The sequence below is a fragment of the Anser anser genome (assembly GCF_964211835.1).
Source record: "Anser anser genome assembly, chromosome: 30".
Lineage (NCBI taxonomy): Eukaryota > Metazoa > Chordata > Aves > Anseriformes > Anatidae > Anser > Anser anser.
In genome coordinates, this window is record NC_139751.1 from 179,786 (window position 1) to 204,644 (window position 24,859).

At 49.7% G+C, this 24,859-nt stretch overlaps 2 protein-coding genes across 4 annotated transcripts in view; one reads left to right on the forward strand and one right to left on the reverse strand.

Moving 5' to 3' along the window:
- Positions 1-1,277: 1,277 nt before the first annotated feature.
- LOC310887975 (keratin, type II cytoskeletal cochleal) lies at positions 1,278-11,237 on the reverse strand. The gene is made up of 9 exons (XM_083814275.1): positions 10,428-11,237; positions 9,455-9,663; positions 6,819-6,879; positions 6,311-6,406; positions 5,381-5,545; positions 5,112-5,237; positions 3,642-3,862; positions 3,087-3,121; positions 1,278-2,559 (listed from the first exon to the last, which is right to left on the reverse strand). Exons 1-9 carry the CDS (start codon positions 10,800-10,802, stop codon positions 2,375-2,377), a joined length of 1,473 nt encoding a protein of 490 aa, XP_083670401.1. The 5' UTR covers positions 10,803-11,237; the 3' UTR covers positions 1,278-2,374.
- An 11-nt stretch (positions 11,238-11,248) lies between these two features.
- The window catches only part of LOC310887971 (keratin, type II cytoskeletal 80-like), a 28,970-nt gene continuing 15,359 nt past the window's right edge, over positions 11,249-24,859 (forward strand). For 2 of the 3 annotated variants that reach the window (XM_083814265.1, XM_083814266.1), the window contains exons 1-2: positions 11,249-16,808; positions 24,510-24,853. In XM_083814265.1, the coding sequence (XP_083670391.1) occupies positions 16,781-16,808; positions 24,510-24,853 (372 nt within the window). In that variant the 5' untranslated portion in view covers positions 11,249-16,780. Of the gene's footprint in view, positions 24,854-24,859 lie in introns of all 3 variants that reach the window. The other variant, XM_083814267.1, reaches the window with a different exon arrangement.

Genomic DNA, 24,859 nt, shown 5'->3' on the forward strand with positions numbered 1-24,859 from the left:
TCCAACAAGAGACTCAGGAGACACCAGGTTTTGCACTAACTCGCGGCATGCCAGCATCCCCTCTGAATAAGAGATTAAACTTGGACCAGCTCCTCTTGCGACTCCAGACTGAGCCAAGGCCAGACCCACAGAATGAGCAAAAAGCACAACGTGCATCCATCTCCACAGACTCACACTTCACAGCATTTTCTTGAGCATGCAGATGCCCTTTTCCCCAGCACTACTGTGCAGCAGGTGTCGTTCTGCAACAGAGATGGAGCCCTGCTAATCTCCTGTAACGCTGAGAGAGACCCTCGATTCCCCACTAAGTATCACAGAGCCTTGCAAAAGGCAGCACACGGTGTCATCTCCTGCCAAAAACATCAGGGCAACGTCTTTCTTTGAGCTCTTTGTTTCAATTAACTTCAGGGGATTTTATTTTCTTTTGCTTTTTTGGCTGCAACATAAAAGCCGTGAGCTGGGTGTGCCAGGTTGCTGATAGCACGGCTCTGCTGGGCACACTGGATTCCTCCCTCCCTGCTCTTAGTGCCACGTGTGTAGTAAAACCAGACGCAGGCTGAGCACCGCACAAGGTGCAGAGCTGTGCTGGGCACTGGGGCAGGGGTAGTGCCCAGGTCTGTCCCAGGCAAAGCATCCTACAGGCCTTAGCAGTCTCAGAGCCATCCTCACACTGGAGGAAACAGTTTTTCGCAGTGACTACAAAATCTCTGCCTGGTCCTCTTCCCACTGGGGTGATACCTTCAGCAACAGCAGCTACAACAAGGGCTCGCCCCACATCTGCACCGTGGCCCTGCGAGAGGGGTGGGGGTAAGCACAAGCCACCCTGGGGTGACCGCTTCTCACCCATGCTGCCCAAAAGGAGCAGAGCAGGAAGGAGTTGACCTCAGGCAGCAATCACATCCAGATTCACTTCTCCGAGCTTTGGCTGCCTGCAAGTGAAGCATCTCTTCCAATGTTTAGCTCCTCTCCGCTGAGCAAATGGTACTCAGGAAGGGCACGGTCCCAGCTAGGCTCAGCTCAGAGCAGGGCCCACAAAACCAGTCCCATCGTCCTAACGCCCGGACTCGGTGCAACACAGACAAATGAAATTTACCCAGGAGTGAAAGCTAGCAGGCAACAAACCCTAAATGCTGATCCTGACCACAGTGTGGCACTGCTCCAAGGGACATGGCTAGGAGCAGGCTCTGGAGACAGGAGGAAGGCGAGAACATTGGAGGTTTATCCAAGCTCCTGAGCATCAAGGGCAGCACACAGGAGGAACTCAGCTGGGACTGAAGAAGCATGCAATAGGGTAACTTTATTAACGACCTCATGACAAACTCCCAGACCACAAAGGCATAAAATGTCAACCAAAGATACGCTGCTAGGACATGGCAGAGCATGCAATACAACCGTTTCTTTTACTTATTTATTTAAAAATTCTTCCTACTGCAGTAACAACCTATTTATCTGGCACGTTTATGTTGAAGACACATTTTGGCAGGAACAAATAGTCATTGTAATGATACATCAACAAAACATTTTTTCCCTAGCTGTAGTAGAGACACCACATATCACTAGTTTTGCTTTGAAATATCGGGTAGTAAACAGAGGCACCCAAGAATGGGGAATATTATCCCCCCCATTTTAGTGTGCTAATTATAAGTTTCAAGCAATTTCATACCCCTTAAGCTCTGGGTTTCTTTTAGGGAGGTGAAATGTGTAGGGGAGCTCATTTATGAGCTATTTTGTTACATGAAGGCTGAAAGTTAATGTCTGCATTGCCTTTGGTAAGAAATTAGCTTCATTCAGATAAGAATTGCTGAATTCCATTTCTGAGCCAATTACACCAAAATATAAGGAGAAACCCAAAACAGTTTCAACTGTTTTCTTCCTGGTATATTTTAAGAAAACAATCCCAGGCTGAAATCTCAACGAGGGTTGGCATTTTCTGAGGAGCCCAAGGGAATAAAGTCTTCCAAATCATATTCAGAGGGAGATAATCTTCTGGTCTCTTTTGTAAAACCACAGCAGAAATGTGGAAAAGCTTGCTGCTCAAATGGTTGCTTTGCCCTTCAAAGGGTGAAATCCAGCCCTGAGCAGGGGGTACCATGCACACAAGTAACAAAAAGCATTACCCTGCCTGCTTCCCTGGATAAATTTCACCCTACAGGCTTGAACCTGCTCTCAGTGGAATGGTTCCCACTGAGTTCAACAGTGCAGGTTCAAGCCTTAGGCGTGATGTGGCAGGGTCAGGTACTCTGGTATATCTTATTCCAATTCATTCATCACTGCAGAAATTTTGCAGCCAATTTGTCCTATAAAAGGCAACACAACTTTTCTATGTTTTCCCTCCTCCCGTGTAGTGGGAAACCGCCGATTTCCGTTCCTGTGGTTACTTCCTGAAGCTTCTGGTGGACGAGGTTGTGGTGACAGTGTAGGATTTGGTAGCACCCCCAGAGGAGAAGCCGAGTGCCCCACTGCCCATGCCTGCTCCCAGGTTAAGGCCTCCTCTGACTCCTCCTCCCAGAAATCCACTGGAGCTGCCGTAGCCACCTCCACCGCTGGAGCTGACCACAGCTGAGGCACAGAGAGAAGCAAACCAAACGTCAGTATGAGGGAACCCCAAACCCACTTTGGCACCCTCATGCAAAGGGCATCTTTAAATTTCAGCAAGCAGATGAAAATTTTCTATGACTTTCTGCAAAACATGAGGCTCAGGATAACAGCTTCCTTGCTGCAGTCTGGCCATAGCATTTAGCTCTGCGCTAAACTAGAGGCATGCAAAGGCTGGCTCAAAACCTCCCGTAGCACAGGGAACCCCAGACCATATACACATTCATCTCTGATGATGCATATACATGCATCTCTTGGTGCACCAGGGAGGCTGTGGGCACGTTCACCAGCTATGCAGATGAGTTAAAGCTGAAATCTGCCACTATCAAATTCTGTCCTGGTGGGCTCCCGTTTAAGAAGGGGTTAACTTGGTTGCAGAAATTAAGGCAGGGCACTACCAGGCTCCTGCATGCAGACCCAGCTGGTCCCCCCTGCACTTTCTATAGGCATATGGCTACGTGTAACTATTACAAATTATAAAATCAACTCACAGATATTGACGCTGCCAACTCCATCACCAGCCAACCTGTTGGAGCAGAAAAACACAAAGGCAAAAAGGAAGAGGATGGGTTAGACTCTGCATTACTCAGTGTTCCCCCAGGGCCTCAGCGCTGAGGATGAAGACAATGGCAATGAGTTATTACTGCTGTTGTAAATAATTCAGACAAGATAAGTGTGCCATCCAGCGCTTTGTTCTGGCCCTACATTTACAAGCTCTGTTATCACCTGGGGGGGACTGAACGAGCACAAAAGCTCTCTCCTAATTCCATGGGGATTTAAACCACTTGGAAATTTTCTGCCATAGCATCAAATGTACAATGGAAAATGAGTCTTATTTCTTTGTATGTTTTCACCGAAAGTATTAATTTTTCCCTACAGCTTGCCAATTTGGCAAGCCAGAACACTTTCAGGACCAAAAATCAGTTTAAAATGCAAGGTTTTCTCTTCCATATCTCCTTCCAGAAACTGGAATTGGGTTCTCATGTTGTCATTGTGATACAAAGGGCTGGACTCTTCATCACGTAAAATCCACGGACTGCACCCACCTGCTCTCTTCTCCCTCCAGCAGCTTCCTGTAGGTCGCAATCTCGATGTCCAGGGCCAGCTTGACGTTCATCAGCTCCTGGTACTCGCGCAGCTGCCGGGCCATGTCCTGCTTCGCCTTCTGCAGAGCTGCCTCGAGCTCCTCCAGCTTTGCCTTGGCATCTCTGACAGCCATCTCACCGCGCTCCTCAGCTTCAGCAATGGCAGCCTCCAGCTTGGCACGCTGCAGTGACAAAGAGCATGTCGGTGGGCATCCTGTCTCCTTGGTAGAGGACATTACCACCCATGGACTTCTGGCACCTACACACCCGCCCACCTCTGTGACTATAAGAGCACTGGAGCCATCTGTTCAAATTAGACCCAAAGAAATTCATGCCTACACATTTTTGGGGGGCACTGGAGGGAGATCAGCCTGCAAAGGAAGCTCACCTTGTTCCAATAAATGTTCTTCTAAAAGGCAATTCATCTGACCCTGTTTCTCCACTGGCTACATTTTCATAAGACTTTCAGGTGACCCTTGCTTTCTCAGCCCACCCACACTGCACACAATTGCACAACACTTGGGGTTAATGCAAACTCAGATTTTCTCTCCTGTTATGCCCCAGAGCTTGTTCACAGCCAGTTGGTCTCCAGCAAGCTTTGATGTGAGGCAAGCATGGACTCGAGCAGACCTGCAGTTAACAAACAACACACATACCCCAAAAGCATCCCTGTGGGGCCACATCAAGCTGGCAGCCTATTGCACCCTCAGCAGTGCCCCTTGTACCTCCAGAAAGCTCCATGTTTGGCAGGAAGGGCTCACAATGAACACGTGCTTTACACTCTCATTCATTATTAAGAGAGCTGCACTGGGTCAGCTCTTTACTTGTAAATGTGTGCTGAAACATCCCTGCCCTGAAACCAAATAAACACAAATGGATGAATCACAATGGCTTATCTCCAGCTTGTGCACTCTGGTTATTTGCAGCCTGTATTCAGCCCCGAACATGGTTTGAACCACTCACTGGTCTGGCTTTCACCAGGCGTTTTGATAAAGTGATAACCACCCCTGGAGAAAGCAAACAGAACTCCTATACAGCTGAAAAATTCTTTTGTGTGCCCAAACATGGTGTTCCCCACTGCAGAAAGGGAGTGGATGAAGATCCCAGCAGCGAGAAGGCACAAGGACTGTGCGTGGCTGGGAGGATTGCTACATTCAGCCATACCCTTTGGAAAGGGCTCTGCATCACTCCCCTCCTGTGCTCACGGGTCCCTTTGCAGACTTATTCTCCCCTATAGTTCAGCTCCCTCTCAGCATTACTTAGCTCATGACACAGTTTCTCCCTCCTGCAGAACTGACATCTTTCAGTGCGATCGTTGCAACTATCCGCAAACTGTTTCTAGCAGATGCTGTGTTACAAGCCCTGCTTCCAGTAAGCCTGTTGCTGCTAAATCCACTGCTCTGCAGCAGGAAAACAAAGGCAGCTCCTCACCTGGGCCTTCGCATTTTCAATTTCACCCTGCAGCCTCTGGATCATGCGGTTTATCTCTGAGATCTCATTCTTCGTGTTGCGCAGGTCATCTCCGTGTTTCCCAGCAGTGACCTGCAGTGCCTCATACTGTGACACAAAACAGCAGCACAAGAAAGGATGGAGTCAGGCAGGCAGCCCGTTAGATGTTACTACATTTCCTCCCAGTCATCACAACCAGGACAGATGTAGTAACAGAAGCTGTTACTGCCCTTATCTCTCCCATAACTCACCTTGCTCTGGTACCAGGACTCAGCCTCTGCCCGACTCCTGTTGGCAATATCCTCATATTGTGCTTTGACCTCTGCAATGATGCTGTCCAGGTCCAGGTTTCGACTGTTATCCATGGACAGCACCACAGACGTGTCAGAGATCTGGGACTGCAGCTCACGAAGTTCCTGGCAGTTGCATTAAAAACATACTATTAATCACTGACTTTTAAGGGCCTCTCTTTTGGTAGCCAATTAAAGAGAGAATATCAGAAGGAAAGGAAAAGGGAGGCAGATAAAATTCCTCAAAACGATCACTAATTAAAAGTAAATTGACTGAATCACATCAACCTTGAAAAGCACAAAGTAACAAACAGCAGCAGAAATGCCTCTGCTTATCACCTACAGCTTAAGAGCAAGGTTAGTTTACTACCTTCCTGAGATAAGACCTCAGCATGAAATGCTAGTCTGAGAAGTCTGAGCATCAGCTTCACCACAAAGTGGGGCCCCACTTCCACCATATCACACAAGGGTGCAATGTGCATAGTTGCATCAGTCTCGTATCTTGTAAATAGAAGGTATCAGAAGATAAGGAGCTTTCCTTTCTCTCTCTCAGACAGCACAGAAACGCACAAACACACACCAGCACTACAGCATTGGGTATAATGCATTGTTTTTCTTGTTTTCATACTAACTGCATTCAGAAAAGATACATGTCCCAGCCATCTTTGCAATACATCCATCTCATATCACAGACAGGGAAAAACTACTGTGAGAATTCACAGAACCTGTACTTGCAGACTTGTTTTTGCTTAGGGAAGGGAAGACTCAATCTCTCCATCACCATTCTCATCTCTAGAAACAGCATAATAATTTTCCCAGTCACCATCCGCAATTCTTCACCTACTTGTAGTACTACATTGCAGCACCCACAAGAAGCAGAAGGGACCTTACCGCTTCATAGAGAGATCTCAGGAAGTTAATCTCATCCGTCAGTGCATCCACCTTGGCCTCCAGCTCCACTTTGTTCATGTAGGCGGCATCCACATCCTTAAAAAAAGAGTGATAATCCTCTGAGATTGCTGTAGCTTTGATGACTAAATCCACCCAACCTTTGGTGCCTTCAATAGCAGCCATGTGCCCACTGTCAGCTTGGACAACACAGACTGTGAAAGCCTCGCGATCCCTCTGACTTTGGGAATTTTAAAAGAATAGAGGCCTTAGGAAAAGGCACATCACATCCCCAAAAATACAGCCATCATTCGTGAGATCGGTAAAATCTGGCACTCCTTCCTAGGTTCCTACAAGGACCTTGGTGCCCACACTGAGGCAGAAATGAGATCTACAGTTCTTCACCTGTGGGTCTCCAGGCAGAGCCGTAGCAAAAGGGATTGTGGGACAAAAGGGGGAGAAGGGCTGCAAACATATTTGATCAGGCCCAGCTAATACCCAGGGCACGCACCTTCTTGAGCACCACAAACTCATTCTCTGCTGCTGTGCGCTTGTTGATTTCATCTTCGTATCTGCCAGAAGAAAAGGGATTGATGTTAAGTTAGAGCCTGGGTCACAGTGAAGCATTACCCCAATTCCTTTCTCTCTCACCATTTGTGAACCACCTCATCAGCCTATGACTACCCCAACCAAGCCAACCATGGGCAGATGTTTGCTGCACCACTGAGGCATGTGTCTTTTTCGCACAGGAGGTGCCAGCTGGCTGCCACAGCTTTATGGTACTGTTTGAATAAGCTGATGCCTGAAAACTGCTGTGGTCCCCAGCACCGTTACCGCTAAGCTGGAAAGAATTTCTCACCAAGTTCTCCCACATTCATTAAAATTCACTATGCTTAGGAAGATTTCTGCTCATTATTCTCACTCACAGACAGCCCAGCGATGTCCTGCCTGTGGGGTTGTAGTCTGTGTCCTGAGGCTCTCACTTTTTTCACTTGACCACTGACAGAGCACATACAAATGCAGAACAGATGGAAGCAGATGAACAAATTCCTCTGTGCTGATGAAGAGGTTTTTAAAGCTACATTCACTCTGCACTTCCTTATTCCAGACACATGAGAATATGCTGCAGGTGTCGATCATGTGTAAGACCTAAGTGCAATTATTCTTGTACTGCACAGAGTGGCTATGCTTTAAAGCCCCACAAACTTCTAATACTGGCACCATCGCTTCTTCAGGTGTTTGACTTCACCTGTAATGAGCTAGATCCTCAGCAGATATAAGCCATGCTCCACTGACTTGTACCACTTGCAAGCCTGGATCTCAGAGCCTGCTTTTCAGCATTCTGCACACAGCCAACCTGCTGAACTAAACAGCAAGAACCTGCTGTATGGATTCTCTAAGCTATCCAAAGGAACAGAGCAGGAACCGCTTTCACCAGCTGTTTTGGAGTTGCTGTTGGCAAAGTAAGAACACTGCTCTGTTTATTTACACAGTCATTGTATGGCTAACACTGTAATTTGCCTTCCAAAGCGTGAGCTATTTCAGTTTTGAGAGTCTTTATGTAACTCCCCTTCTGCTCTGCACTGGAAGCCTGCCCATCCACACTGGTATAAACGGGCGTTATCCCTTTCAAGGTCAATGAACTGCATCCGTTGCTATTGCAAACTAATATATGGCATGGACGTTATGTGCATGTGTTGTGTGTGCACAGCCTGCAGTGCAAAATGGAACAGAATCAGAGCCTAGCCTCCAGCAGAGATGATCGGAAATTGGTTTAAAACAAAACAAAACAGAAAAAACCCTACCACCTGAATTTTTCTAGGATGGTTTGTCGACTTCCATTTCCAGGGCGAACTCCACTAAGCTGGTCAATGAATCACCAACAAATCATTCAAGGTTCTCCATTAACTCCCAAGGGAAGCCCAGCACCCTATCACACCTTGGCGCGCCCTGCACCGAGCCAGACAGCATGGATCCAGCCCATTCCTACCCCTGCTTACTTTGAACCACACCCTTAGTCAGGGCAGTGGCCAAATAAGGGACCGAATCTCATCCCCTGGAACCTTGTGCATATAAATCTCCGCCCCTACCCCAGACACAAATGGTGAATTGCTCTGTAAATTGGATGTATGAAAATGAGGCGATAGATACATACAGGGCTAGTTATGTTTTAGGTATTTTGACTTAGAAGTTGAAATTTTCTTCATATAAATGGGGAGGAGCAGGTTCTGAACTTCAGTTACTAAGTCCTCGCTCCTGTTGCAGCACTAGCATTTTACACTCCTAACTCCTGCTCCCCTTCCCCTACAGGGTTTAGCTTCCCAGCAGGGACCCCCAAGCTGGAAGGATGAATATGCACCTGTGCACCTTACATTCATGTGACACGCAATTAAAATTAGGGCTACAACATCTCTGGGTACAAATCAGCTCCTTGCTGTTGCCTTGCGGAGAAGCAAGGTGCAACTGTGGATGAGCAAAGAACAGAAGTAACTGAGCAGCGCTGGGGGAAAACATAATTCCTGTGCACCTCCTTGGGAATTACTGGGTATTGACTTTCCCTAAACACACCCTGGGGATTATCAGATCTGTATGCTTTTTCAGTTCCTGCTTGATCCAGTTTGCCAGCTCCCTCTTTTCTTTCTTTCCTTTTTTTTTTTTTTTTAAAGGCATTCCCCTGTATAGCTGGGTTGGGCACAGGCTGGGACAAAGGCTACTTTCTTCACGGGACTCCTCCCAGACATCATTTGGACAGAAAAATTGCTTAAAAATTGCAAGTCACTTGCTCCATTACCTCTCTACAGAACAAGCAGTAGTTCACCTACTGCCTGCCAAACTGCAGAGCTCTGATGGGGTTCCTAAAGACCCAAACAGGCCTGTCCAACCCAGAAGTATGAAGCCATCCCTAAGGAGGCTCCAGGCAGAGTCAAGAGGATGGAGCCACTGAGGCCATGTGGGAACAAGGTGCCAGGGACACCAAGCAATCCAGGCAGCTCTCCTGGACTAGACACCTAGCTCATGGTTGGAACAAAACAATACAAAACTCCCTCCCTAGCAGAAAAACTGGGGACATCTCTGCCAATCTCCCAAACAACCTGTTAGCTGTTGTCAACTTCAACTGTACCGTTAGAAGGTTAAATTATACATTACTTGGCCTTGAAATCCTCAACAAGATCCTGCATGTTCTTCAGTTCACCCTCCAAACGCCCTTTGTCATTCAACAACCCATCCAGCTGACGTCTCAAGTTGTTGATGTATGCCTCAAACATGGGAGCGATGTTACTCCGGGCAGTCTTTTGGTCCTGGAGAAGGCTCCATTTGGTCTCCAGCATTTTGTTTTGCTGCTCCAGGAACCGGACCTGAAAAGCAACCAAGAGGTCATTTGTAAAAGCATGAGGAAGGGGAGACACTGCTGAGTTTGGATCTTGGGGTGAGGACGGGCTGTGGATGGTATCTGAAGAATTCACAATGCTCACAGGAAGCACCTGAATTATGAAGGGTGATAAAAACCAGAGGGAGCATTGCTGCTCTGGGGCTTGCCTTATGACATTAAGGCTTTGTTTGAATTAAAGATAAGCAGATTCTGCTTGCCTGACACATGAAAGAAGCCGTCCAGAAACCTCAAAGTCAGCCAATTACCAAACTCCAGGTCTGGATTCCTAACATTTTGAGGATGCCTGAGCCAAACTTTACAACACAGGACATACAATCAATTGGTGGGAGATAGCAAAGCTGCAGGGGTACAGGGCAGTGCAAACAAACACAGTAAGCCCATCAAGATCTGTTCCACTGAGTCAACTCCTCTCCAGGAGGCCCCCTCCTCCCTGAATTTGGTGGTGTGCAGATTGGCTCGGGTGCAGATTGATCTTTAAAGCCTGCACCTATTTTATGGGCCGTGTAAAGGAAGCATAAAGCTGGCCTAAGCAGGGCAAAATCCATTGCTGACAGCAATGAAAGCAGGGCTTGAGTAAGTTATTGGATTGTAACAGGCAAATCACACCATGGTGCTGAAGATGTGACCCCAAGCCATTTTGTGAACCCCCCACCACGAGCTAAGCGAGCTTTGGGTAAGGCCTACTTTTAAGCAGCATCCCCAGAGCACTCAGTCTTTCCGACACCTCACCTTGTCGATGAAGGAGGCGAACCTGTTGTTGAGTGTCTTGATCTGCTCCTTCTCCTCCTTCCGCACCCGCTGGATATTGGGGTCGATCTCCAGGTTGAGGGGTGTCAGGAGGCTCTGGTTAATGGTGACCTCCTGAATGCCCCCAGGGACTCCCCCACCGAATCCCATGCCACCGTAGCCGTATCCAGACCGAACGCTGTAGGAGCTGCCACCTCCAAGGGAGATCCGCTTGTTGGTGGAGCCCAGGTTGTAGAGGCTGGAGCTGCCAAAGCCGGCACCCACTCCTCCACGGGTGGAGGAGACGGTGCTGACCCGCATTTGGCTGACCCCTGGGACTGCCACAGAGCGAGAGCTGAAACTCACAGACCGGGACATGGCTGCTCAGAGGGTGCCTTCAGTATCCCCCACCCTTCAAAAGCTCAGGAAAGCTGTACTGGAGACCAGGGAGGCAAGTGAGCTCTCCTGACTCGCTTCTCCTTTTATCCGTTAGAAGAGCTGGGCTTGGCTCGAGGGCAAAAGAGGGATCGTTTTACTGCCTTCCGAGCTGGGTGTGCCTGGCAGCCTTCCCACCCTCCGTCAACCTGCTGAACTCGAAGGGAAGGGCCAGGGAAGGGGGACAGGACACACCTGGCGCCGTATCCCGGCGCTCAGACCTGGCTTTGTTCCGTGCCTCCCTTTGCCTCTGCCACATGTGCAGCCGAGGGACAGGAAGCACGGGCTCTTCCGAGCGACCTGGGCAGAGAATTAGAACAGGACAGGTCCAATCCCCACGTCCTCAAGGCTTCTCTGTTCCTCCCTCCTTGCATAAAGGGATGCTGAAATGAGAAAAGGGGGAATGTACATTGATTTTTTGACTCTACCACAGAGCAAGCAGCTCCCCCTGTGCAACAGCAGGAAGGAGATAAGGTGCAGCTGAGTTTAATATCAACCAAAGCCAGCTGCAGCCTCGGACACACACACACACACCATACTCTGCCAGCAGCGCCCAGCGAGTCTGCTCCGCGCAGGAAAATGCAGTAGCAGGAGAGATATGCTGCAGCTGACCCTGGACACATTTTCATCGTCTCTCTCCTGCTAGCTCTAAAATAAAGGTGGCTTAAGTGGGTTGCACCCTGCGTGCGGAAATGCCCAACGTGCCAGTCCAGACTCAAAAGGAGAGATTTCTGCTTTAACTTCAGCGTTGCTATGCAGAAGCAGCAGAGACATAAAAAAACAGTTTTACAGGCTTTATGCATTTTTACTAGCCTTGACGGGATAGAACTCTTTGCTATCAGGTCATAAATCCTCCGGGAGATTTCAAAGGCTAGCCTGAATGTGTCACCCTTCAGATCTTCCTCTCATCAGGACAGTAAGATAGTGCTGGCTATATTTTCTGGCCACAGCCCATTCAAACTATGTACTTCCTTCTTTGCGGGGAGAACAGAAATTGAATGGAGATCCCAGCTATGAAAAGGAAATTCTGTTTCAAAAAGGGAAAGGGGGAGACTGAGCCCGACAGAGACATATGAGGCAAGATTCCTCCCTGCCCTGAAAGCTGGCTCAGCTTCCATCATCAAAAAAAAGATTCACTGAGCGTAAAGCAAACTTCCATGTTACACATACCCAGCTATACTTGACCTGATAGCTGCTGCAGACCAGCTATGGTTCATTTCATCTGTATGCAGACAGCAACAAGGCAGAGGTCTCCAGCTATGTTACTTGGCTCAAGATACTTCTGAGTTCACAGAGACAGGCTGCTTTCCTGCAACTCCTCTGGGTTGTCTTGAGAGGACGGGAATTGAATCTGAAAGTACCATTTAAGAGTTCTACAGCTAGGCAAGAACAACTCCCACCAAGGCAAATTCTAGCTGCTGGATTTTATCAGGCTGCTTTCCAGCCTCAACTCCCCTACATCAGCAGACAGGACTTTTGCACAACACGACATGCAAACCAGAAAGCAATCCAGCCAGGTAAAATACAACCCTGCTGTCAGATAACCTATCATAAAGGCAAAGCTGTTCCCAGCAGCCTCAAAGGAAACACCCGTTCAGCAGTCAGAGAGCTGAACTTCACCCTGCTTTGTGCTATCAAGGGCCAGATCCATGAAAAGTCATTTTTTCTAATCGTAATTACCACCGTGCAACACTACTGATTTTAGGTGAGGATGAGTCTATCTTCCATTCGAAGTTCAAGCTCTCTGTTCTGTACCATTTGCAGCCCAGGCAGTGCACCAGTGAAGCAGGAAAGCCTCACGTACCACGCTTGTGTACGCTCCCCAGCTCTGCAGCTAGCCCGTTTAGATCCCCCCTCCTCATCACAACCCAACTTGCAATGCAAACGTTCCCCATTTAAATCCAGTTTCAAGCCAGGTTAAGTCAAAGCAGGATCCTGTGATCCTGGCTGTCACAGGCAGAGTTTCTTTGTGTTGCTGAGATGCCATGACAACACCGCATTCTTTCACAACCGCAGGGACCAGTAAATGCTTCCAAGCCCATTCGAATGACCCCTGGGGATTCTGGTTGGGTAACACTGAAGACACTGTATGGACCGGTTAAACACCCTTTTGGGGAAGTGAATGCTTTGACACTGTGACTGTTCTGCTTGGTGTGACAACAAGCCAGCCCCTGCACACCCAAGCCAGGAACATCCTGTCGCTGTGCACCAGCGCTCACAAAGCTCACCAGAGTCACAAGTGACAAAACCCTCTGAAAATCCTTCATTAAGCGTACCGAGTTTAAAATTCCAGCCCTGAAACGGGGCGTGGGGGGAATCAAATGTGGCCACATCCTAAAGGAAGAGGAAGAAGTCTTTACAAATGAGTAAAATTGTTTTAAGAACACGTTATTATGCCGCTCAGTGTCTGTCGTTTCCTCACCCTCAGTCGATATCCGTGGGCTATCTCTTGCTGTGTGCTTAGATTGCAATGTTTGGTTTGAAAGCTTTCTGGAGCAGGGAGTGCCCTTAGGTTTTGTGTTTGCACAGCGCAGTCCTAGTTTGTGATTACTGCTCCAAAGTGCTTCAGCACTGAGTCATAAATTAGTTAGTGTCTTAACGACCAGCAGTGTTTTGGTGGTCTGATGACTGGGGTATCAGAAGAGAATGACAAGGCACTCATGGTGCCATCAGAGAACGACACCGTCAAGCTGTTATTCTCGATAACAACACCCAAATGCAATGCCAATAAAGCTGCCACGCTGAAGATCTCCCCCACGCTGCAGTCACAGCTCCCCCTTTCAGGAGCTGGCTCCTAGAGTAGCATCAGTGATAAAAGTCTCCAGGTCATCAACAACTCATAGGAATATTGAGAGATTGCTCCAGAGGGAACTTGTTCTCTTACTGCCCCAACTGCAGGCACTGTATGTGATGTACAGATGCCCAGACACAAGTCATGGTGCTTATTGAACCCAAAGGATTAGATTTGTACTTCCTGTGTCACTCAGGTGATAAAGCTCACTAACGCCACAGCTCATCCGCCTGCTAGCTTGAAAGCAACTTTTCTAAAAGACGGCGGCTGGTGATTTGAAGGATTCATTTGTTACAGAGGCTGGTACCTTGGTACAGTTCATTACCCTGCAGCAGGAACCCTCCTGCTATAACTCAGGGCATTGTGCCTAATTTGAGGTTGCTTAATTGATGTCTTTAATTTTCTGCCACTGCCCACTTCCGAAGCACTGGAACAGCTCCCTTGAACCTGGTAGGATTTTCCTGTTAATGTTAAGTCACCACCCTCTTGGCCTTATGTTGGATAAAATGAATCCTCAGACTCTTCATAATCAAGTGGCTTTTCTGGAGACCTTGAACCGCTCCTGTGGCCTCACTCTGCTCCAATGCCCTCCGCAAATCACAGAGGTCATGCACTGGCACCATTCGCACGGCAAAGTCACATCTCCATCAGAGCTGGAAGCTGCTGTGATGGGTCTCACCTGAACTACACAGCTACACCTCTCCTTTCTGCAATGAGGCTGGGCAGTCTTAGTATTGAGGGGGGGCACCACAGGACCTGCAGGAACAGCCGGAGGCTGCTTGCCCAGGGGGACAGAGCCAGCTCCGTGTTAACAACGAGGCTTCCAGCAAGCTCCTGCCCTGCCTCCAGGAGCTGCACCTCACCACCTCACCGTTGCTCCTCACCCTGCCTGGCTGGAAAGCCCTCGGCTCGGCCCCTCACTGCTCCTGGAGCGCTGCCTGCTGCTGGCCACGTAATCCACTGCTGGGAAGCAGCTCCTCGAGCCCAGAACGGGCCGTGCCAGTCCTGCTACCTGAAACGCACAAAAGGCAACCCAAACCCAAAGGTTTTTAGATAACGGCACAAAACCAGCTGCCAGCGGAGCTCCTTGCACCCCCAAAGGAGCTGCTGTCACTGGATCCTCCCTGCTTTATTTTCCACCTGCTCGGCACAGCAGTGGGGCTCCCCAGTCCCCCGGCTTGAGCCCTGTGTGCCTCCTGCCCCGTTTGCACAAGGAGCGTTCACACCCTGCGCTGCGGCTGCTGCTATGGGAACTGCTGCCCGTTGCCACGAGCTCCTGGACAAACAAGCACACCCAGCCCGTGCAGGCGGGCTGCACGGATCCTGCCTGGGAAGGCATCAGCAAAAGCTCTCTGTGCCTGACGCACGGGGGAGGCATTCAAGCTATGGACTTTCTCCCCTCTCCAGCCTCCTTTACATGCATTTAAAGCTGCTTTTTCCCCTCTCCCCCAAATTACAAGATCTGATGATTACAAGAAATCATGAAGGAATAACTATAAATATAGCTATAATTATGTATAATCATAATTACACGGATAATTTTTACATGAAAGTCAAGAGTCACTCCTGCAGCTAGGAGCCTCAAGGAAAACAAGCAAACAAACAAAAATATTGCAATTCTCAGAGCCAAGGTGAAACTGCCAGTCCTGCCAATGCTGGGCTCTGCTTTTCTGGAAACGGTGTTTCTCAGAAGAGAACGGAAAACCCAAGTTTTGTCCCCACAGAATGACACACGACAACATTTTGAGCCTGGCCTGTTGCATCTGTCGGTCAGTTCCAGCTTCTAACAGCTGGTCCGATCTGACCTCTGCAGGTACACACACGGCACAGAGCGGGCACGCTGGGGCAGAGCAGAATCCACCCATCTCAAGCCAGCAATACACGCTGGCCAGCACAAAAATACAGGGTAATTACATAGTGGTCCTTCCTCCAGCCGTACTTCTTCAGCCTCCAGCCAGCCATCAGCTGTTTAACCCTTCCCATGGAGGCCGCACCTCGACCAGCACGTTGAGCCGCTGGAGAGTGACGTTTCTCCCTGCTATCCCTGCTTGCTACAGCCTGTGGCGATGAGATTGCACGTGGCGTGAGATCTTCCTGTGTTCCTGTTTAATTAACTCAATTGCAAACTAACAGACGCCGTTCAGAGCGGGTATCAGCAGCGCAGCAGTACTCTGCATTGCTACAGGAGGCTGTGGGCCTGATCCACGCCTCGGTTAAAGGATAACGCCATTGTAATCTGAGCAAAGCGAATGGAGCAGGGAAGGAGAGAAACGGTCTTGCACAGTCACCAGGAAGAAATGCTCTTATCAAAATTTCGCCTCATCTGACACAGCTTGGGCAGAGTCAGCGGCACAACACCAGCTTACACCAACTGATGCTCCGTCTCCACGGTCAGGAAGGATTAAGGACTGACTTCTCCCAAAATACGAAGCTTCCAACATGACAGCCATCCTCAATCACCCTTGTTTGTACAGCCCTTGGCACAACCTAATTAGGGACGACAACTGGGTGTCTTAATAGCTACCACAATACAAATAACCATCTTCACCCCGGTGACTAGGTGGGAACAAAGCTGCTCTGCAGCCTCTGGCCCCAATTACAAATTCCAAGATCTTTCGCAAAATCAAAGCTGTCCAAACAGATCTGTTGCCTAATACAGGCTCCTAAGGAAGAAAAACAACAAAGAACAACATGGAGCTGTACGCAGTATTTGAGAGATAAACTGTCCTGCAGACAGGAAGTCCGTGGGAGAGGCAGGAATAAAACCCAGATTGCCTCCCTCCGCTCCCTGAGCACATAGCTACGCCTCAGCAGACGAGCGGCTGTCAATATTTATTTGAATCTTCGGCACGTTAGATTGCAAAAACTCCAGCAGATTTGGTGCACGCTGCTCTCCTGCTACAGAGGGTGGTTTGTACCACCAGAGGCAGCTTCTCCTGGCCGAGCACTGGGGCCATCCGCAGCAGGGACGTTTCCCGCATGGACCTGCAGGCATTTTACGTGCTCAGTGCACAAAAATGGAAGTTGCAGCTCAGCCTGCGAATGCCCGAACGGTTTTGTGAAAGGCTGAGAAGCAGGAAAGAGTCACCAAAGGCAAGGGGATAAAGCCAGGGAGGGGAAGGATCTCCCCATGGATGAGTCACAGCTGAAAAGCAAAGGTAAATAATATTCAAATGATTAATTCGTTATGAGTATTTTATTACAGCTATAATCATGAAGATTAAATGATAACCTTTGTCTCCAGAGGGGCCATTTCGGCTCTCAGGGGGATGTAAGTGCTTTGTCCTAGGACCGTAAAACAGAAAATCCCTTCCCATGACTTGGGCTCCAGTACTTCCCAGCTGCCTGCTGCCACACTGGCCCCATATTTTATCGCAGTATTTATACCTTGGCCAGCAGAACATCTGTCTAATGAAAACTTTCCGGAGCTCACCTTTTAACCTAAATATAACAAACCTGACGACTTCCAAATGAAAGCCAAAGGAAGAGTGCAAAGCCCCTTTTCCTCTAGTCCTTTCCCAGCTAAGGGCCTGGTATCAGGTTTTACAGTAAGAGCAAAGGGCAAGACTGCAGCCTTGGACCCGACGGGGAGCCAAGCCCTGGGTGCTGATGGCAGCAGAGGGTGTGGCAGGTCTGTGTCATGTATCGCCATAATCAATAAATTTTACATCTAATTATTATTGTCATCACTGAGTGATCTCACCCAAGCGAGCCTCTCCGGGTATGTGGGAGGGGAGGGATGATCAGCCCCAGCGCTGCGTGGAGCTGGGGCTACCCAGGGCCATGCCGGCTGCTCACAGAAACCTCCTCCAGCCCCAGCACCCAGCCAGGCCCCTCCCGACACCCACCAGCAACCCCAAAACCACCCACCAGCCACCAGCTCAGCCTGTGGCAGGCTTCCACGTTACGTGAGGACAGCAAGGGAGGAGAGAGGTTTGGCAGAAATGGGAGAAAAGGCAAAACAGCACTGCTTGTGCTAGGATTGGGAGCAGCTCTCCGTGATGCTGAGGATGCTTTGTTCCCACATACTGCAGGACGCACGGCCCTTTGCCTGCAGCGAGAGGGTTGAGCAGAGCTTCACCTGGTATAGAAAAGCTTTTTGAGGGCCATTCAAGGCAGGACTGAGCTCCCAGTTTACTGCATTCACCAGGCATGCACCAGGCATGAATCAGTCGCGTAGAATTTGACCCCAGGAATTAAAATCAGGGTGAATCAGATCAGGTACCAGATTTAACACGGATTACAGGCTTCCTCCTGGGCTTAGCACTGGCCTGATCCTCACACACGCACGCACGTGCAGATGCATGGGGCCTTTGCATGTGCACACACAGCCCAGCTGTACCACACCGTAACTGCCCTCCAAAGCCAAGACGGAGCGAGAGAAGGGGGCGATTCCTCTCTCTGCCTCAAGGTGCTGACTTGGGCCCGTGCCTGCGCAGCGTGCGTGGTACGAACCTGCTGAGCTACGCTACAGGGCACGCCATTTGGTGCCAAAGTTTCCCTTGCAGACATGTCGGGACAGCAAGCAGCTCCCGACCACATGCTGAGCTGCGAAGAGGAAGGTCCGGGAGCTAACTGGCCCCAGAGGTAACACAGCACCAAAACCACGCACACGGCAACTGCCCCTCTGCAGCCAAGCAAGCAGTGACCAGGAGCTGCCGTGCCGTGCCCGGTGCCTCTGCCCGTGCCGAGGAGCGCTGGGTGGCATCACTTACAAAGCGTGCAGCACGACAAAGCGCCCCGAGGAGAGCTGTGGAAAGGTGTGGGCATGGCTGGATGACTTCTTTGCCTTCATTCCAGAAAGGTGTTGGTGGCACAAGGTGGGAAGTAAGGGAGACTGAGATGCAGTTAATGTAACCAGCTGGAAAAAAAAAAAAGTAAAAAGAGATCTTTTGCCTGATGGTTTGGGCACATGGCCTCTGAAAAGAGCAGGCACAAAGCAGGTGCAAGTGAGGGGCATGGAGGCACTGGAGAAGGCAGCTTAAGCAGCTCTCACCCTATCTTCTGGGGGTCCCACATCTCCTTGTTCCCAGCCTGTGCTACCACAGCTGCCTCATCAAGCAGTGACACCGTCCCCTTCTTTTCCCACTCTCATCATGCCTTGATCCCAGCCCACGGCTCCCACCTGAGGACACAAGTAGCAGGAGCCCCAGTCCTCGCAGAGGGATGAGACACCCCCAAAGACACCTTGCCTCATGTGCCCTCATCAGGGTTTTTTGGCTTCCTTTAAATTTCTGCAACACTGATTTTATGAGAGGAGCTGCTGCAGGCTGGGATTGCTCTGATCAGAGCCAACAATCCCCACCTTGGGGCAAAATTACAGGTTTCTGCAATTCCCAAGGCAGATGCCCACCTACCAACTATCACCTTGGTGTCTTAGGTCTCCTCTCTCTCCGCAGAAAGATCCCAGCATGTTTTAGCCTTGCAACCTGCATGTTGCAAAACAGGTACATGGCTTCATAAATATCCATGCAACCTCATTAAGAGCTAAAGGCTCGCAGTACCCACTGAAACACAATGCATCATTATTTATGCTGCAAACCATGTGAGAATGACACACAATGCAGAAACAAAATGCCTAATTAAAAGTGACACAAGAGCACAGAGCCAGATTGTAATCAGAGTGGTGGATACTGGGTGCTGTCTAAAAGGAATGAAGTCATTTGCCCAAGTGTGGATTGAGAAACACGAAGCAGTAAATCCTCACGCTGTCTCGTTTATGCCTTTTTTTACAAGCAGGGACAAGGAGAAAGGAGAAGCCATTTGCCAAAGTAACAGGACAGGTTATTAGAAAGGAGCCAGGCAACCTCCAGGCTCCTGACAGAGCTCTGAAGAGTGGGCTCAAAGAGCCCGCTGGTTGGCACTGGGACCGGTGACGATGGACAGCTGAGGACACGTGGAGATTCACAGATTCTGGAACAGTCTTCAGCAGACTGAAAAAGCAGCGGTTTCTGAGATGAAACCACGTCCCTTTATTCTGGAGATGATAGGATGCTGTTGCCCAGGGGAGAGCCCTAGGCACGGACGGTATCACCCAGCCGCTCTGCACGGCGGGAAGGGAAGAGGCTGCAGCACCGGAGCAGAAACGAGTGATGTCACCACCACTTAATTAGCCCAACTTTTTTTTTTTTTTTCTTCTTTCAAAACTTGACATTTCCTGGAAACTACATGAGCAAAAGTGCAGCAGATGGGTTGGAAACCTGAGTGCAAAGCAGATGTGGGCACGTCCTGTCCTGCCTTCCAAGCCCTTCTATAAATTCTTTGCAAGTGACGTCTGTTTTTGGGGAAGTGATTTAGATGGCAGTTAGAGCTACTCGATGTTGCACCCAGAAATCAGAGAGGAGGGAAGGGGGCACCAGGCTGGAAGGAGGAAGGGGATGTGGATGGGTTTGGACAGGCACATAAAGGAATGAAAGGAGGAGGAAAGAATGAAAATGCGACACCAGAAGTTTGGATGGGCACGGAAAGAAAAGAGAGGGGAAGTGCAAGGATGAAGCGGAGTTGGGGAAAGCTCCCCGAGCAGCATCCCCGAAGCCCCACAGCCGGGGCGCAGCTCTCTGCCCAGCCACGCTGTCCCCATCCGGCATGGGTAAGGCAGCTGCAGCGCCTCCCTCAGTGCCCATCACCGTCCCCCCAGGGCTAGGCAGCAGCAGACAAGGAAAGCAATGGCAAACCACACGTGGGCCCAAATTAGCACGCAGCCCTGTGGTCACTGGCATGTCCCCAGCTCTCCTGCCACAGCACTGCTCTGGCCGTGCCTCCAGCCCAGCCCGGCACCTTCCCTTCTCCACCAGGCACCACAGAGCTGGGCTGAGAAACAGCTGAACTAAGGCATCTCTGCGATCAAAGCCCCTCGCCACAAAGCCACCTCTGCTGGCCTGCAGCCCCACGGCTGTCTCCAGAACCTATTCTCCAGCCTACGAGCAGGTAAACGCCTTTGCTGTCGCAGGATGAGAGCCAGCGGCCAAATTTAACAAAAGCAATCAGGGACCTTCTTCTATGTTGTTGTTTTTTTTTTTGGTTGGTTGGTTTGGTTTTAAACCTGAAGCTTTGGGGACCAAACTTGGCTCTCTGGAACTAGGAACCTGCAGCTGCTCTGCCTTGTCCTACCTGTGGCCACGGTATCAGCCATTCCCCTGCGATGTGTCATTTGCCTCAATACACACAGCTCCCACTCCAGACGCTCCTCGCGTGCCTGACAAGGCTTAAACAAGTCCTGCTGACCCACTCATTACCTCCGTGGCTCTCTGCACCCCTTGGCCCTGTCTCTGTCTTGCTTAACCTTAATCATTCTGATTCCTTGGGGCAAATGCTGATTCGCCGTTCATGCTTCATACGTTACCCATACTTAATAAACAGCAATTACTTATGGAATCTTGATATATAAATTATTTCACTAAGCATACATATATTGAGCCAATAACCCTACAAGGTGCTTTTCCAGATGGCTGGGATAAATCTCCATGTACCAAGGGAAAGGTGACAGGACTCTAGGTTTGTCTGCACAGAGAGCACCCACAAGTGACCCCATGGTGGTTTCAGCTGCCCCATGCCCACCCCCAGACCTCAACCTACTGAACAACCACACGGCAAGCTCGAAGCAACGCATTGCCTTGCTGCAGACATCTCCAAAATGGGAGACCCTCAGATCACGCAACGTCTTTGGGTGGTAGCTCCTTCATCTGAACGGATCAGGATCAAGCCAGACCAGGCTGCACAGACACGGGCAATGACACCACGGGAGCAGGACACAGCAGTTGGCTGGAGGTGGTTGAACCCTTTATCATATTCTCCACCTCATCTTCATCACATCTCCACCTCTCCTGTTCACAGAATCACAGAATGGTTGAGGTTGGAAGGGACCTCTGAAGATCATCCAGTCCAACCCCCTTGCTTCACATCCTTTTTCAGCTTGTTTTGCTGAGCAGTCAACATGGCTGGCACCAAATCTCAAAGCCAGATTTTGGAGAACAGCCATTTCCAAATTGAACCGAATACCTGGCTGAGGAGGAGCATCGAGAACATCAGCAGGAAGAGAAAAAACACCCTGACTCAGCACTGCCTCTCCCACAGGGCAGGGAAGACAGCAAGGGAGAGAAACACGCAGAGAGGCTTTGGCTGCACACCGTGTGAAGCAGCCCTCCCTTCTCCATCCCGGGAACAGGGTCACAGGCATTTAAGTGCGCCTAAAAGACCAAAGAGCAGTATCAATCTCAGGATCAGGATTGGGCTGCTGTAGCACTGCCGAGGAGTAATGCCCTTACTAGACTGAAATCAGGGTTCCCTAGGACCTAGCGCCAGCAGCAGCACTGTCTTCCCATAAAGGGGCAAGCTTGGGTCCCCATCTCACCCCGCTGCCTAGTAGGTGGGAGCACAGGAACTTCAGCTTGGTGCCCAGAAAGGAGAGGTTAGAAAGCAAGTTACTCCTCTCTTTACAAGCTCTTCCCACATATCCTCACATCACCTGCCAGCAGAGATGACCACTTGCAAACACTTTCCTTAGAGGGTTATGGCAAATTATACCCGTCCTTCTGGAAGGAGGCAGAGCTTTGAAAAACCTTGCTCATCTCAGGGTAGAGAGGCCCCATTGCTACCACTGGAAAATAGCTTTCCATCCTGCCTTTCCCAAGCATGAAAGTGAGCTTTAATCCTAAGTCATCTTCCTCCAGCATCTTTCTGTGGCAGAATGATCCTACCTCCCTCTCCAGCACCTGAGCAGCACCTAGCAGAGAGGACATGGGATATGGTACATGATCCTATACGGGAACCAGGACTCCAAAACCAGAATGTTACAACTAGGTCTGGACAAAAGTTCATTATTGTTGTTTTAAGCCCTGACATTCTGCACTGCACAATGCCATTTCAGCCAGACTTGATGATCTTACAGGCTGGAGCCAGTGGTAGTAGTTTCATTTCAAGAAAGAGATAACAGGGAAACAAAGGATCGATACTTGCAGGAGAAAGGAGTAGGGACTGATGCTCAGGGAGATGTGGTTGCCAACGCAGTGACCAGCAGTGCTTTCTCTGCAGCAGCACTCCCTGGGATATTGCAAAACACCATCGTGCTAGTACCCAGCCTAGCTCCGTGCAGAATACAGCTCCCAGCTGCTATTAAATTGAACTAGCTTAATTTCACCTCTATCTCCTTCCCTTGGAGGGATCATTCCTAGGGAGCCATCACAACTGCCCTCAGTACAAGATGAAGCAAAAAACCTGCCACGTGGCCCCGTGACCTGATGCTAATCAGCAACACTGATGTGCCTGCAACCGCAAAGCCACAAACGAGCAGCCCACGATGAGATCTCACCTCACCTTGCGAGAGCCATGAGCTTTGTCATCTCTCAACCATATATTTTATTTTAATCCTCAAAATAAAGCATCGGGATTAAGGTGGAAAATTTGACACGGATCCATTCAGTGAGGGACTCGGTATTCAAATGGATTATCCCAGGAAACATGTGAGGCGAGATGGACGTGCCTCTGGGAAAGCACACTGTTCTTGGCAAAGCACTGAAACTACGCTTGAAGAAAAGGATAGCCCTACCAGAATGGGTCAGCTTCCCTGTGAAGCCTTTTTAAAGCCAAAAAACTCCTACTATCATCAGACACGTTTCTTGTTGAAGCAGGTCTGCGACAGACCCAAGCTTTCTCCCACTTCATTCAGCAGGGAAATTCCCAGCTTGCCTTCCAACGCAGGGCAGAAGCAGCCCGTAAAACAGCAGCTTTCCCACAAAATGGAAATTGCAGATTTTGAGCAGAGAAGACCATCCCCTTTCCTGAGAACGCTGCAATGCTAATAAAGCAAAGGAGGCAGAAGTGGGTGTTCTCCTGTCCTGCTTTTTCACATGAGAAACTGAGTTAAAGCAGGAAAACACTTTCAAGAGAGCCGTGTCCAACGTTGGTTTATACACCTAGGTCCAAACAAGTATTTAAGGGCGTGCCACCTCAGCAGGCTAGAATTTATTAAAAGAGTGGTTTTTGGTGTCTCCAAAGTTAGCTTTTACACAGCTTTCGGGGAGGGGAAACGCAGGTGTCAAAGACGGACATGGGCACTTTTAAGATCCAGCTTGGTGTCTACAGGTTTTGAAGGCCCCTGTTGCTGCCAAGGCAGATGACCAAATGACCTCAAGGACTCTTGGCCCACACACCCGGGGTCTCCAGACCAGACCTATCATCCCTAAAACACTCAGACCATCAGAAGCTTGTGTGATGCATCTGCGTGGTCAACAGAAGACCATGAGCAAGTCTAATTATGACGACTTTGAGACACGTTTCCAAACTCCTGCCCTTAGCAAATTCTGACTCCTTTATGATTTCCTCAGCCAAACACTCCCCACTCCCAAAAAAATCACAATCCCTTTGGCTGGAGACCAGCCATGGGCTGAACCCGGGCTCCGTGAGCCAAGCATGATGGCAGCAGCCAGGCTCAGAGCCGTCCTCCCCGAGCCTGCAGCAGCCCAGCTCCTTTGACTGCTTTCTTCACCATTTAAGGATGAGGAAAGCAGCCGCTTGGGGCCCGGCGAATTACCTGTGAGTGATTTGTTTTTGCTGCGAGTGCCTATGCCCTCACCACACAAACAAGCTCCTGAAGAAAGGAGGGTACAGAGAGAGGAGGAAAAAAAAAGAGAAGCCAACAGGTTGATCTGGATTACATCAACGGTTACACCCTCCTCCGTTTAATGAACATAGGAGAACAGGTGCTTGTAATTTATTAGCCAACCCACGAGCTGAGGAGACAGGAATTAGCCGACCAAGCTCCTCAGCGTGCCACTACTCTCCTTCCCTTTGAGGCAGCAGCAGCAAGAAAACTTCATCTCTTTTTTTTTTTTTTTTCCCTTCCCTCCTCTCTCCTCCCCTAGAGCTGCAGAGCCACAAGCTGAGCATGACTAACCCTTGCAAAGCCTTCACTAGTGGCTCCCTCTCCTCCTGGGAGGTGTCAGGGAAGATGAGCAGAGGAAAAGCAGCCAGCACGTCCCCAGATCGCCTGGGCCGCTGCAGCCCCAACGGCGTGGCCAGCAATGGCTACAGCTCTCTCAGCCTCCACGGAGATGGCGGATACCAGTGCTCCTCTTACTTCTCCATCGACGGGAGGCTCCTGGCTCCCGTGCACCTTGATATCGACACCGACTTCCAAGCCATGCGGCAGCAGGAGACGGAGGACATCAAGTTGCTCAACAACCAGTTTGTGACCCTAATCGAGAAGGTAAGG